Raw genomic sequence first — 14305 nt, 5'->3', positions numbered from 1 at the left:
TTCAGTAGTCATCGCTTGAAAAGAGCAAAGCAAGGGTACTTTAGGCCATGTTCTATTGGACTCATAAACCTCTCTTCCGTTACTTGTGCTCATTGCAAAGAAAGCCGAAAGCGATCATAACTCGAGACTATTTAATCTTAGGGGCACTGGTGAATAAAGAACAAACAAAACACGCCTCTAAGTTAGAAGACTTGGTCTCATAGTACAGGAAAAGGATTCAATCGCTCTCATAAGGAACCAATATAGTGTATTGAATATCCCTAAGAGTTTTAATCCCGGGAAATCCATAGTAATACCATAATTTCCCAACACAAACAAACATTTTATAATGTACACGCATGTAGCAATATTTCTACTCGACTAGCTTTTCAAAAGATAAAGACTAACAAATCTCACCTTAATCCCTTAGAGAGTATGATGGTTCAAGCTTAACTTCGCAAGTGAACGTGTGTAGTTGCACTACTTGAGGGTCGAATCACAAGGAGTATGGGAGATTACCAATTGTTATTATTCTTAAGTTTAGCTAAGTCAAGGAAAATAGGTTTGATTGATAAATTGGCTAAGTGAGCTACACTAAATGACATGCAAATGAAACTAATTAAACAACTAAATTAGAAGAAGAAACTAATTGAAATGATGTTTTACTCAAGATAAGAAAGGACTAGGGTACAATTAGGCTACAAACATTCGTGATTATCATGCTAATTCCGGCAATTAGTCATCTTGGGAGAACAAGGCGGGAGAAAACGCCTCTAATTCGCCTATTGACTCCCTCCCGGGCTGACAATAGGACACTAGACCTACCGACTCAACTCCCTCCCAGGCTCATGACTCGGAATCTCCTATACAATATTCTAAGACCCTAGGAATACGCGTCATTCCCAAGGTAGTCGATTAATGCTAGGAGTCATTAAGCATATGATAAATTCCCGGCCTTCCCAACCCTTTTCCCAAAGGTGAAGGTCAAACCGGTTCCCAAAGGCACCCTCTTTAGGTTCTCCCTCCCGAGTTCAACCCAAATAGGTCAAGAATGTAAATGGGTAGTCAACCTAGGACCTAACCAATTCCCATTGGTGGACAAGGGTCATCAATCAACCAAATTCCCAAAATACAACATTAACAAAATAATTCCAAAGGTAAACCACACCAATATCCCCTTAATGACCAATTTAAATGGAATCTATCATGTTAATCACTCATGTAAGAGCCCAATCGCACCCTAGCAAGGGTACGACTCACTAATCATGGCTATTTTGGCAAGACTACCAATAAAGGAGGCAACTTTAACAATAAACATGATGATTAATTGATTTCTACTACTAAACATGCATTTAGCAACAAAAAGATGATAACAAACTAATCAAAATGAAAGGGACGTGCTAAATCCCGCACATCATATTACTCAATCCCGCACAATTTTTCCCCTTATTCCTAATATACCCCTCCCATTTCTCACCCCCAAACCAAAAAAAAACAAGAGAGAGAATCAAAAGAGATTGAAAAAAAAAAAAATACACAAACAGCCAAACGTAACCCTCCCTCAACACCCAACAGCCACCATCGGACAACCCCTCCTCTAGCCCTCTCCCTGCGCCGACCACCATTCACCGCTCACAACCCAGCGCCGACCACACTCTACTGCGGCGACCACCCACTCCTCGCGCATAACAACCAGCGACAACATCACACAACATTCCGTCATGTTCAACAACGTTCCATCGCTGCCACATATTCGGTTGCCCACCGTGCATCCGACCACCTTACTCCGGCCAGTTCGAAAACCCCACAACCACCACTTGAAGAACATTACATCAATATTCCATCAATCCAAACCCTAATTGTAAAAAAAAATCGTGATTTTTTTTATAAAAAACATTATTTAAATCAATTAAAAGACGGGATTAATAAAATTATTGATAAAACGGAGAAATTATGTGTGGTATGTGTGAATTCCGATTCATAATTGTCTAATTTTTAATGAATTTGTTAGGTTTGTGAAAGAGAAGGGAGAGAGAACTCTTTTTTGGTTTTTTTATGATGAAGGCTAGTTACGGAATATTTTAGCAAAGTGTGTAGGATTTAGTAAAAGAGTGTGCGATTTAAAGAATTGCGAAATGAAATTAGGCAAAAAGATGGAAACTTTGACTTCAAGCAAAACAAATATTCAAAAATAGAAGAAACCTAAACAAAGGAAAATGAAATTAACAACTAAGACAAGAGGAAATAAGAAGTGACAAAGGAAATATACCAACAATTATAAAGCAAGAAAGATGATTGGATTGAATAATTGAAAAAGATGAAGAACAATGTTCCAACTTCTTCCCCAAATATTTTCTGAACCAACTCACTTTTTAATCTAAAATCAAGTATGTAATTCCTTGGTTTTCTGAAAATAGGGTTGGGTATTTATACAAACACAAATTCTCATTGAAGACATGACATATCCGTCACTCAAGATACCATTTTACCTCACAAAGTACCCACTTTTTCTCTCTCTGCAACACTATTCATGTGGTCCCCTTTCTCCACTAACCCATTATGTTACCATTTGTACTCACAAAATATCCGCCACAAATGGTGACCCGTCACAAGGGAGACCAATTGTTATACAAAAGGGTCCATTAACGAAATTACAAAGGTCGAAAATCAAAGAAAAGCCCAAATGGCCTCTATCCGGCGTTGGGAACGCCGGCCGCCTCTTGGGAACGCCGGATAGAGGTCTGAACACCGGATGGAATCTCTAAACGCCCACGAGGCTAAATTTGAGCGCCTTATCCGGCCTGAGGTCTGAACACCCATGGAAGTTGGGAGAATTTCAAGACGGTTCTCGATTTCCGCTTCGCTCCTTGCAAAAAGGTCTCGTCTCCATATCACCTCTCACTTTCTCCTAGAAAAGTGCGAAATAATATTATAATCACGCAAGGCCATCTACAAAATGAATAAATGCAAAGTCGACTATGGACTAGGCTAAATTAGCTAAAGAGTGTAACAAAATGAAGACAAAGTGAAGGGTTTAAGGCCAAAAATGTAGGGTGATAGCATAGTTATCAGAGTATAAATAAGAACTCTAGGTATAAAGGTTACTCCATTTCGTGATTCCTCCTGACGAGCTTGAGCATCAGCTACCTCAGAATCTAACTTGTTCAAAAACTGCTCACTGACATGTTTAGCTACAGAGATCATGTCACGGATTACGCTCGGATTCAGACCTGCCCCACCATGCTTGGTTAGACCACATATATGACCTTGCCGGTTTCCAGAGATGGAAATATCTGAACTCATTTGAGATTCTTCCTCTTACTGTATAGTGTTTTCCCACCTAAACAATCATCAAAATTGGCATTCAAATAGTGTAGGAGTCAAATGACAAATAATGAGCCTATTCAAATCCTTCGCCAAGTTTAAATTGTTCTCATTTGACTTTGGTCCTCAACCATTTGACCGACAACGATATAAACGACAAATATTGAGCTGATATGATTTTTTTGGAATGTCTTTGATCAACAGCGATATAATAGCCGACAAAGTTCATAATATTTGATCACCAAAGTCAAATAGCAATAATATAAAGTACGATAGAGGGGGGAATCTTTATACTAGAATGTTAAAAGGAAAAATTGAAACCTTTGACATGTAATTATGACAGGAACTGCCGAAGTGTTAAACTGTAGAAATTCTTCGTCGCTGACATCAATTTCTTGCCGATGAGCTGATCACTTGAAAAACTAGCTCAGGTCGTCAGTTTGAGAAACAGGGCAAATTCTCTTTTATAACATTAACCTTTTTATACCAAATCCCTACAACATGGCGAAATTAATAAAAAGCTTTTTCTCAGAATATAAGAGGTAAAGTGCGAGCAGATGAAATGCGAAAATCTGATAGGTGGTGGCAGAATCAAGTGCATCAGTAGATAAGTGAGTAATACCGTGATACCTGCACCATAAAGGCATCCAGCAAATTCCCATCACAACTGGTCACAAGGCAGTCTATATATAAATCCCAACAGGTATTCCCTCCACAATACATAGAGATGAAAGATCAATTCCAGCCCCTGAAAAAACGAGTCGGAATCATTGCCATAAAATTAAATTCTAGGTTTCAGTCACGGTCAGTACCGGCTCTTACGGCCTAATCTCGCTAAATGTGGCTATTATCACCTCAAAATGCAGCCGCAGCAATTTTCAAGAACTTTACACAACATTTGCATTTTGGTTTTGACCTTAATTTAAAAATAATTAATTTATTCACTGCAGTATGCTTAATCAACTATTTGTAATGATTATCTAACAAATATCTTTTGAAAGAAATTCATACCAGCTCCACTTTGTCCTGACGACAGTTCTTCACCTCCTTTGTCCTGTGGGCTGTGACATGTGCTAAGACTCGGTAACTGATGTCTGACAATTCTAAGTTATCCAAAGAGGGAATCGAATAAAGGAGGCTAAACCTTTCCATGATCAGGTCAAGAAGAACTAGGTCTACCAAGTTCAGCCTGCATTTTGCGATAAATACATTAACAAGGGAATAAAAATTGAAGAGCTTCTATTTATTCAACTGTAACAAAGAGAAGTAACACTACCTTCACACTTGCAATTATTTCAGTTCCCCCTATCTTGATTCTAGCCGACCCGTTTGCCTATCATAGATTCAGTGACAAAACAAAGATCAGCTTGTACCCCAATTATATACAATAAGACTATTCTCTACCACATTCTCTCAATTCATGGACTATACCACCAGTTGTACCAGTTGTACGGTGTGGAATATGAGCTTTAACATCTTTTCTACATTAAGAAACGCTACTTGCGCCAATGTCACACTATTTTGGAGGTCACCCGGTATGAAATTCATCTCTCCTATAGATGTATCATCCTATATTTCTATCAAACATTTTAAAAAAACAGTCATATTATATCAATAAACAAATCCCCATTTTGAACTGATTTCTCCATTCTATCAAACATTTAGTTCAAATTTCCGAATTTTCAAATTGACGATAGTGTTGGGATAAGTTTCGCAGTTACAGCAGCATTGGATTCGGTACACCATATACTAATTAAAGTTCCCAACCTACCATGCATCCAAAAACTGAAAAGTTGAGGTATCAGAATGAGGAAAAGACAGACTGACAAAAAAAAGAGTTGGTTACTCAAGGTCTCAGCTAATCAATATTACATCACTTTAGGAGTGGGATACGAGGATAGCGGTTTGAGAAACAGACCAATTTTGGAATTAAATATGGCCGAACTAATAAAAGGCTTTGTCTGACATAAAAAACTGAAATAAATCTGACAGAAGGTGGCAGAAATCAGTGCATCAGTAGAAAAGCAACACAAGGCAAACAAATGATTGTGACGGAGGGAAGGAGGACCAAAGAAAAGTAATATACGCTACCTTCACACTTGCTAACTTTCAGTTTGGTCGTACTCTTTCATTTTCTGAACCAAAAGCTAAACTTAAGACAGCTTTCACACACGATTAAAATAGAGGTTAAAATATAAAGATTGTGAGAGATCTTAAATTAAGACGATCATAAGGCTTAAGCAAGACCAAATCTATTCAAATATTTTGTAGCTGTATATGTACAGTGTAGCAAATTTCTGCAATTTCTTCATATAATTTGTCTACCAAAGTCAAATACCAACTAATGTCACTTAACTTAAGATCTCATAAAATAATAATCGGATTCACGTAATAATGTACGGAGTATAAGATAGAGTGCACACTATTCTCTACCGCAGGGTAAGACGTGAGATGTGTTGGATGAGGGGCCAGTCCTCCCCATTCGGTTTTTGGCATCTTTCTTTGAGACTCTCGGAACACCATTCAGTGCAAAGCTCCTGGAGAGAGGTGAGTTTGGGCATCCATTTTGGCATGGATTTCAGTTTGGGACACTTATAAATGTAAAGCTCCTGGAGAGAAGTGCAGTACTGTAACCCCTCTGGCAATTCCTCCATCTCTTTCAATCCACTCAAATACAAGTATTGAAGGGTAACAGCAAGGTTATGCCATGACATCCCACCCAACTCCACTTTTGGACACTCATCTATACGCAACTTCTCCAAGGCAGAAAGATGCTCCAACCATCCTCCTATGCTCTTAAGTTGAAGGCATCTTCTGATGTAGAGGATTCGCAGGGAAGACAACAAACAAGACGGAAACTCATTCACTTCTCCCAAGCTCTCCAAGCTCTCATCTTCCACTACATCTAGCTCTACAAGAAACTGAGAGTACTCAATTGGCATTGATTTGAGCCACTCCAAGTTGCTGATTACCAGTTTACACGATTTGGGATGTGACGGCGGATGATGGCGAGGAGTGCTCCTCATACCACTCCAGAACAGTTTTCCCCTAGAGTTATATATTTTTAGATGTTCCAGTACCGGACATAAAGGAGCAAACAATATTTTTTCGCAATTTTCTATAGTCAGATAATTCAGCAGAGGAAAAGAGGGAGATGATACCCACTCTACATGTGCTTCTAGGCTGCTCCCACTGTCATTAAGATTGACCACGAGGGACCCTAAATCTGATCTACGCCACCACCCTTTTAACTTAGGCAACGTATCAATCTCAAGGAATTCAAGGCAGGGAAAGAAGGATGATCCTTCACCCAAGACAAGTGTCTCTGAGTCGGCCACATACTCCATATTCAACAATTTAGAAATTTTTAGCGTTTTAAGGTGGGGAAGTTTCCCAATCTGCCAAGGCAGATAGAGCAACTCACTGCAATCTTTGATCTTCAAAGTGACAAGATTAGGGAAATCAAACAATGCCGAGTTATCCCCTCTCCGTGGCCATTTCGGTATTGTCTCACCATGATACCCCGTCAACTTCAATTTTTTGACATCACGATGAGGCTGCATCTCCTCCAGCAGTGCTTGCTCAGACACCTTGCTTCCATACTCCTCTCCGTGTCTGAAGTTAATAACAACCTTATCTAGGTATTCCTTACTCCATAAGTAGCCTCCCCCGCCATGTTCTTCCTTCACAAATTTTGCATTCTTAAGTACTGCTATTTCAATACTCAAACTCCCTTTTAATTTATTCAGGTGGCATAGGTCTTTCAACCCATTAAAACATTGCTTTGAAGCTGAACTTGGTTGCACACCCACCACAAATTGGCATAGAGTTTGCAGATTGGTCAACATACCTATGCGTGTCGGCATACATGTCAGAGCATAACAGCCCCCTACATTTAAGGTGCTTAGATCAACTAGTTTGCTCACATCATCTGGCAATTGTTTTAAATGGTAGCAAGAACGTAAATTCAAAGTTTGTAGATTAACAAGCTTTGTTATTGATCTGGGAAGAACTTTTAGATTTCTATTAAATGAGAGGTCTAAACTCCTCAGATGCAACAATTGACCTATTGATTTTGGTAGACTTTTGGCCTCTGAATAACTCCAATCTAAAGACCTTAAGCATGTCCATTTCGGTATTGATTTACTTGCTAGTAGTTGAACCACTCTACTATTGTGGTCAAAATCCTTAATACAAAGGCACGTACGAATTTGAGAGAGATTGAAGATACGTACTGCGTAAGAGTCGTCCACAAGACAGAGATGACGAACTCTTTTACCCACACTAGAAGTATCAAAACTGGCTCTGAAAATCTCTTCGCCCGCTACTTTTTCAGCAATATCATGCAAGAGATCATGAATCTTAAACGAATAAATCTCCCCAAATTCATCCTCGTATATATCTTGGAAAAAACACCTCTGAAGCAATATAAGAAAGTATTCTTCGCCCAAATTCTCGGAGTTAATGTAGCCTTGTGCCATCCAAAGTTGAATCAACATTTTCTTACTAATCCGCCAATCCTTGGGAAAGATAGCACAGTAGGCAAAACAAGTCCTCAAGGAAGGGTTAAGTTGATCGTAACTTAACTTCAATATGCGGGTCATCATAGCATCATTCCTCTCGCTAAGACAGTCTAAGCCTTTGTCGTGAAATGATAACCACTCAGACTTGGATTGACCACGCAAAAGACTTCCGACTACTCTAATAGCAAGCGGGACATTGGTACACTTTTTTACAATCTCTTTGCCAAGTTTAACCCATTCTTCATCTCTTTCTTTTCCTTGAAACGCCATCCTTTCGAACAAATGCCATGACTCCGGTTCTGACAATCCTTGTAACACATGCACTTGATCACTTCGAATCAAATGGGCAGTTTTTTTCGAGCGAGTAGTTACAATTATCCAACTCCCTCTTCCCCCTATGTTCAAAAACCCTTTGAACTTCTGCCATTGATCATAACTTTCAGTCCACACATCATCTAACACGAGCAAGTATTTTTGCCCTCCAAGTTGCCGCTTAACTTCATTATGTATGTCCTCCAAAGACATTTGATCACTACCGGATAATCCTTTCACCACCTTCGCTAAATGCCCTTTCAAGTCCAACTGTTGTTGATCCTGATCAGCAATGCAAGTCCACCTCTTCAGTGGGAATGCCTCAGTGATCCTAGGATCGTTAAACACAAGTTGGGCAAGAGCGGTTTTTCCCAAACCTCCCATCCCCACAATGGAAAGCAAAGAAACATTTGGGTGATCTACATTATGAGAACCCAACAACACACCTACAATTTTCTCCACATCTTCCTCCCTCCCGATGATTTGATCACATATAAAAGAAGAAGTCTCCTCCTTTGTAAATTTGATAGGCTTAAAGTCAACCTTAAAACTAAACTTATCACTCTTAGTGGCAATTTTGTTCAACTTGCTGTTAACCATTTTGACTTTACTTGATAGTCTATGAGTAAGAAGCTTAAATCGAAAAAAATAGGATATCACCTTGTTGCGTTTGAGTTGATTCTGCTTGGCAAGGGTAAGGAACTCATCTAACACATCATCGGCATCGTAAACAGCATCTTTGAGCTCTTGAATGTAATTCTTCTCCTGGCTGCTGAGCAAGTCCTGCTTGGCATCAGCATCCTCAAGAACAGCTCTGATGGTTTGGACAGTGTTTTGGAGGTCATCAAGCTGGGATTTGTAGTAAGAAATAGAGCACACTGAGTGCATCTGAAGCAAAGTTTGGATAGCACCAAGTATAACTTGAACTAAAGACAACGTATTTGACAGATCCATGATTGTGGGAAAGGAATGATCTCTCTGAGTTTTTGTTTTGTTTTTCTGTATGTTTGTAAATGCAAGATTTCATAACCACATACGCGTTTGTAAATTAGTTGACTTGGTAAAGACTTTTGTCATTGAAACGTCAATGCCAAGTAGGCCAGTAGGACTGGAGTTCGGTTAGATTATCAAATCGGCTCGTTTACACCCACAAGGAAGTAATTATCTACCTAGTATAAAAGCTAGGTTTTTTAAAGCTCTCTTATTCACCCCTCTGACAATATACAAGTGGCACTATTCCATTTCCAACCACTTGCCCTCCCACTTGCTTTATTGTGAGAGAAACACTATCCGTCTTCAGCTTGTGACGGATAGTGTCCGTGACAAGCAAGACGCATTGAAAAAAAAGGTGGGTAGCAATTCTCTTTATTCTAATGTTTTATACATTCAATTTGATTTTGTCCATCAATTTTGAAATCAATTTGGGAATATGATTGAAACTAGGGTATATGATTACAGATACTTAATAATGATCAAAAGGATATAAGATTATAAGGTACTCCGTATCAGTTAAAGACATGACTATGACTATACCAGTACCACAATCACAAGATGAGAGAAATAAATACGACAAAACAATAAAATTAGATAAGGGTAAAAGAATTACCACAGTAATTAAAATCTTGACTTGATCTTAGTTGGATTTACTTCTTCTCTTGAGTTCTTGTCTCCCTGCGTTTTAATTTGTTTTTTTTGGGTGTGAACCATCATCTGGTTTATTTGTTTTTTGGGCGTGAATCATTTGGTTTAGTCCGTATTCGAGTGTATGAGTAAATTTCCATCTCCATTCCTCCTTATTCAAACTTACTCCTGAGTTTGCGTTTATCTTTGATTAAGTTACCAACTTGTTTAGACGGTCTTATACAAGCTTATTATAAAACAAGTTAGTTATTGAAACTATTTACTCACTCTTATTCTATATAACATTTCCTATCTAAGGGTAACACGAGAATTAAGGAAACCCGAATTAAATAAGCTAAAGTATTGTGGCGGGTGAGTTAATTGGAAATAGAGAAGGTATTATTGTGGGTGAGACGATTAAAATATGTAATATTGTAGTGTAATAAGGCGATTAAAATAAGTATTGTTGTGGGGTGAAGTGATTAAAATAAGTATAAAATTTTACTGAATAAGAAAAGAGGAAGGTATTGTGAATAGATAAAAAAAAAGGAGGAAGATTATTATTTAAGGCCTGTTTGGCCAAGCTTTTTAAGTGCTTTTCTAATTGGAAAAGGAGAAGTCAGGCCAAACAGTATAATAATACAAATGTAAAACTACTTTTGAAAAGTCAAAAACTCATTCTAGTGTGTGTTTGGCCTAGCTTGAAAAAGTGTTTTTGGGCTCAAAAACATTTTTTGGCCAAACATACTATTTTCTAAAAGTTAAACAAAAATTTTTCAAAAACTAAAAATCCATATTTTTGTCCATAGAAATAGAAGCAGCAATTTGTTACTTCTGCTTTTGAAAAACACTTTTGAAAAATTAAGGTGCTGTTTGGCCTTGCTTATGGAAAATGACTTTTCCTTTTTAAAAGGAGTTTATTCACAAGTTACTTTTCGAAAAAAATTTAGTTGTTTGACCATACTTTTGTTAAAGTAGTTTTTCACAAAATTTATATGTTTGGCCTAACTACTTTAACACAACTTTTGTTTGCTTATTTGGTTCTTTATGTAAAAAGTAGAAGTAGAAGTAGTAAATATCTACTTCTCCTTTTGGGGGTGAATAATCAGTTTTTGACTTCTCAAAAGCACTTTTAAAACTCTCTAATTTACAATGTTTGGTCAAGCTACTACTTTTTCAATTACAAAAGCACTTTTTAAGCTTGGCCAAACAACACCTAAATTTGAAAAGCAAAAACTCATTTTTGAGAATCGAGGCCAAACATGCTCCTAGGCCCCAAAAAGTAGAAGTAAAAATTTTCTATTTCTCATTCTACTTTTCAAAGAAGAACCAAAAACTCCAAATGTTTTGCGCCATTTTTTTTTTTTTTTTTGCCTCCAGAAAATCTTTACCCCTTTATATGCCGTGTTATTGGTGTTTCCATTTACTCTCTTCTGCACAATCCTTTGTCTCTCTCACATACACACCATTAAAGTACCATGTAATCAATCATCAACTCCAACTATTTATCGGCGTAATTTTTATTCAAATAATGATTCTACAAACAAAACGAGTATTAAAAAAAAAAAAAAAGCTAGATGGAAAGTTTGGCCAAACAAATTTGATAAGAAATAGCTAATACAAAAGTATGGCCAAACAAATACTATTTTTTTTTCAAAAAGTAGCTTGTGAAAAAACTCATTCTAAAAAGGAGAAGCTCTTTCACACAAGCAAGGCCAAACAACACCTTAGAATTAGAGTTGTTCAAATGCGGGTTTGGGCCGGACATGGGCCGGGCCGTGTAGGAAAAAGTTGCCCTTTAACACCTTAGTGGGTGGGCTAGGCCTTAGTTATGGGCCAACTATCCTTACCCTTGCCCGCCCTTTAGTCAAAAGTTGGGCGGCCCATGGGCTAATGGGCCGTAACACGAAACTGCAATTTAGATGTTTTATTAATTAAAGTATATAAGAGTACCATTATATAAATATTTCGTTATATTTTAACTTTTATAGTTTACGTATTATTTTAGTATTCCCCGTTCCTATAAAATTGATACAATTTTCTTCGAAAATGTCTTTTTTTAAGAGTAAAAGTAAAGGGTTTAAATAGTAAACGGGCCAAATGGGCCGGCCCACTGGATTTTCTTGTTTTTCATACCCGCCCATTTAACTTGGCGGGCTGGGCTTGTCCCGCCTTCTTAAATTTTCGGGTAAAAAATACTTATCCAAGCCCACGTAATAAGCGGGCTGGACGGGATGGGCAGGATGACCCATGAAAAGCTATACTTAGAAAATGAGGGAGTATGATTTATAAGACTAGATAACTAGATAGTTGTATGTTCAACACAAACACAAAATCACATTTTTTTTTTTTTACCATTTTACGATAAAATATGCCCATTTTACCATTTTAAATAATCACAAGATAATTTTACTTTTTCCGTCTTTATTATTAAAATCCCGTCTTATGTTGAGATCGTCTCAAAACAGACCTACTCTTTTTTGTATAACCATCTTACAATAGATTTAAATGTTCTCTAGTTACTTCACTTACTTTTTTTTTTAACCATTTTTTTTTTTTTTGAAGGGAAGACCCGGGGGTCTACTGCATTAATAAAGAATCAAAGGTAACAGCATTGTTCGCACTCGGTGGTAGTACCTCCGACCACACCGATCTACCAACTATTCTAGGAAACAAATGGGCTAAAGCATGCGCTACGCTATTGTTTTTACGACTAGTAAAAGACCAAGAAACAGAAGTAAAACTATTACAGAAGTTTAAAATATCCGACAAAACCAAAGCTAGCATATTCCGCCCAACAGCCTTCTTTCTAAGCGCTTCCACGATCACCAAGCAGTCACTTTCCAAGACAATCTCTTCATGGCCCCTTCTTGCAGCTTCCTTGACCCCTTCCAAGATCGCTACCGCCTCCGCAACCTGTGGTTCCCAGAATTGTTCCTGAACCTGCGCAAAGCCCCACAAAACTCGCCCAGTACAATCACGACAAACCGCTCCCCAGCTCACACCTTCCCCCTCCTTCGCCCCCGCATCCACATTCACCTTGACAACCCCCGCCTTTGGTGGCACCCATCCTCTCATCTCCGCATCTCCCACACCCCTCCTGCTCGTATTGTCCCTATTGACTACCACATAGCCCCCTCCTTCCACCTCCTCCGTAACATCCAAGGTCCGTCTCACCACCCGCCAATGGTCCACTTCCCACCCCTCAAAAATCACCTTGTTCCTGTGTTCCCACAATGCCCAACAACACACCATAAACAAGGCTTGTTCCCTCCCCCCAAAACACCTCCATCTCGACTCCACCCATTCCCTCACACAACTGCCCTCACTCTCCTCCTCACCAAGCCCCACTTCCTCCCAGACCCGCTTAACAATGGCACAATCACGAAATAAATGTAAACTAGTTTCAACAAAAGAATTGCATAAAGAGCAAAAAGCCGGCTCACCTCTAACTCGCGTAGCAATATTCGCTCTTGTTGCCAATGCCTCGCTGCACAGCTGCCAGAAGAAAAGCTTCACTCGGGGCCACACCGGAATTTTCCAGAGCCTATTCCACAACCATTTTTCCCTTCCCCAGTCCGACACACCCCCCATCTCCAAAGCCTCCCTATCCCCTGCCAATCTTCGATATGCGGATTTTACCGTAAAAACCCCATCTTTTTCCCCCTCCCAAAACCATTCATCAGGCGGTCTCGAGCTGCTTACCTGTATCCTCCTAATCCTTTCGCACTCAAAAGGCAAAAACAGTTCAGAAAGAAGCTCCTCTTTCCACCCTCCATCGTGATCGAGCAACTCGGCAACTGTCATCGACTCCCTCCCCGGAATCCGAGGACTCAACACCCGACCCGTTTGAGACTCGGGCATCCACGGGTCCATCCATACACGAATATCCATCCCATTCCCAACCCTCCTCCTCCATCCACCCTCCAACATCCTCCTAGCTTCAAGGATGCCTCTCCAAGTATAACTTGGAGCCTTCCCTATCTCAGCCGACATAATATCACCACCCGGATAGTATTTGGCTTTCATAATCCGTGCCCACAGCCCTTCAGGTTCAGTCAACAACCGCCACACTTGCTTGCCAAGGAGAGCCATATTAAAGAGATAGAAGTCACGAAACCCCATACCCCCACGACTTTTCGATTGACATAGCCGACTCCAAGCCACCCAGCTAATTCCATGCTTCCCTTCTTCAAACCCCCACCAGAAGCGCGATATTAGCGATTTAAGCTCATCACAGAAGTTGACGGGAATTTTAAAAATACTCATAACATAGGTAGGGAGTGAATTGGCCACAGCCTTTATAAGTACCTCCTTACCAGCCCTAGACAAGATTTTCCCGCGCCATCCACTTAACCTCTTGCTCAGCTTATCTCACAAAATATCCGTGAGAATTTTCTTAGACTTACCCACCACAGTCGGTAGCCCCAAATATCTCTCTTGTTCCTGCACCTCCGTGATTCCCAACCGTGTAGCCAAATTACTCCGCTTCTGTAACGGAATTCCCTTGCTAAAAGAGACCGTAGTCTTAGCAAGACTTACCTGCT

At 39.3% G+C, this 14305-nt stretch overlaps 2 protein-coding genes across 10 annotated transcripts in view; both read right to left on the bottom strand.

The window, feature by feature from the left end:
- LOC141612539 (uncharacterized) overlaps positions 1-14305 on the bottom strand; it is a 55769-nt gene that overhangs the window by 21184 nt on the left and 20280 nt on the right. The gene's annotated exons all lie outside the window — the stretch shown is intronic.
- On the bottom strand, positions 2270-9234 carry LOC141610967 (putative disease resistance protein RGA1). 9 transcript variants are annotated; one of them, XM_074429297.1, is made up of 8 exons: positions 5737-9184; positions 4580-4636; positions 4448-4492; positions 4315-4364; positions 3934-4051; positions 3625-3797; positions 3085-3319; positions 2270-2887 (listed from the first exon to the last, which is right to left on the bottom strand). In XM_074429297.1, exons 1-2 carry the CDS (start codon positions 9090-9092, stop codon positions 4609-4611), a joined length of 3384 nt encoding a protein of 1127 aa, XP_074285398.1. In that variant the 5' UTR covers positions 9093-9184; the 3' UTR covers positions 2270-2887; positions 3085-3319; positions 3625-3797; positions 3934-4051; positions 4315-4364; positions 4448-4492; positions 4580-4608. The 9 variants fall into 9 exon arrangements, with proteins under 9 accessions (XP_074285398.1, XP_074285402.1, XP_074285401.1 ...); XM_074429301.1 differs by having other exon boundaries at positions 2270-3319; positions 5727-9234; XM_074429300.1 differs by having other exon boundaries at positions 2270-3319; positions 3926-4051; positions 5727-9184.

This window comes from Silene latifolia, chromosome 11 (assembly GCF_048544455.1).
Source record: "Silene latifolia isolate original U9 population chromosome 11, ASM4854445v1, whole genome shotgun sequence".
NCBI classification, from domain to species: domain Eukaryota; kingdom Viridiplantae; phylum Streptophyta; class Magnoliopsida; order Caryophyllales; family Caryophyllaceae; genus Silene; species Silene latifolia.
This window is presented reverse-complemented; position numbering and strand designations above follow the sequence as displayed.

Excerpts from the sequence above, each read along its gene's own strand:
- LOC141610967 (XM_074429293.1), bottom strand. The coding sequence starts at position 9,092 with ATGGATCTGTCAAATACGTTGTCTTTAGTTCAAGTTATACTTGGTGCT. Across the intron at positions 4,637-5,736 it reads ATCTCACGTCTTACCCTGCG|GCAAACGGGTCGGCTAGAAT; the intron begins GTAGAGAATAGT and ends AATCTATGATAG.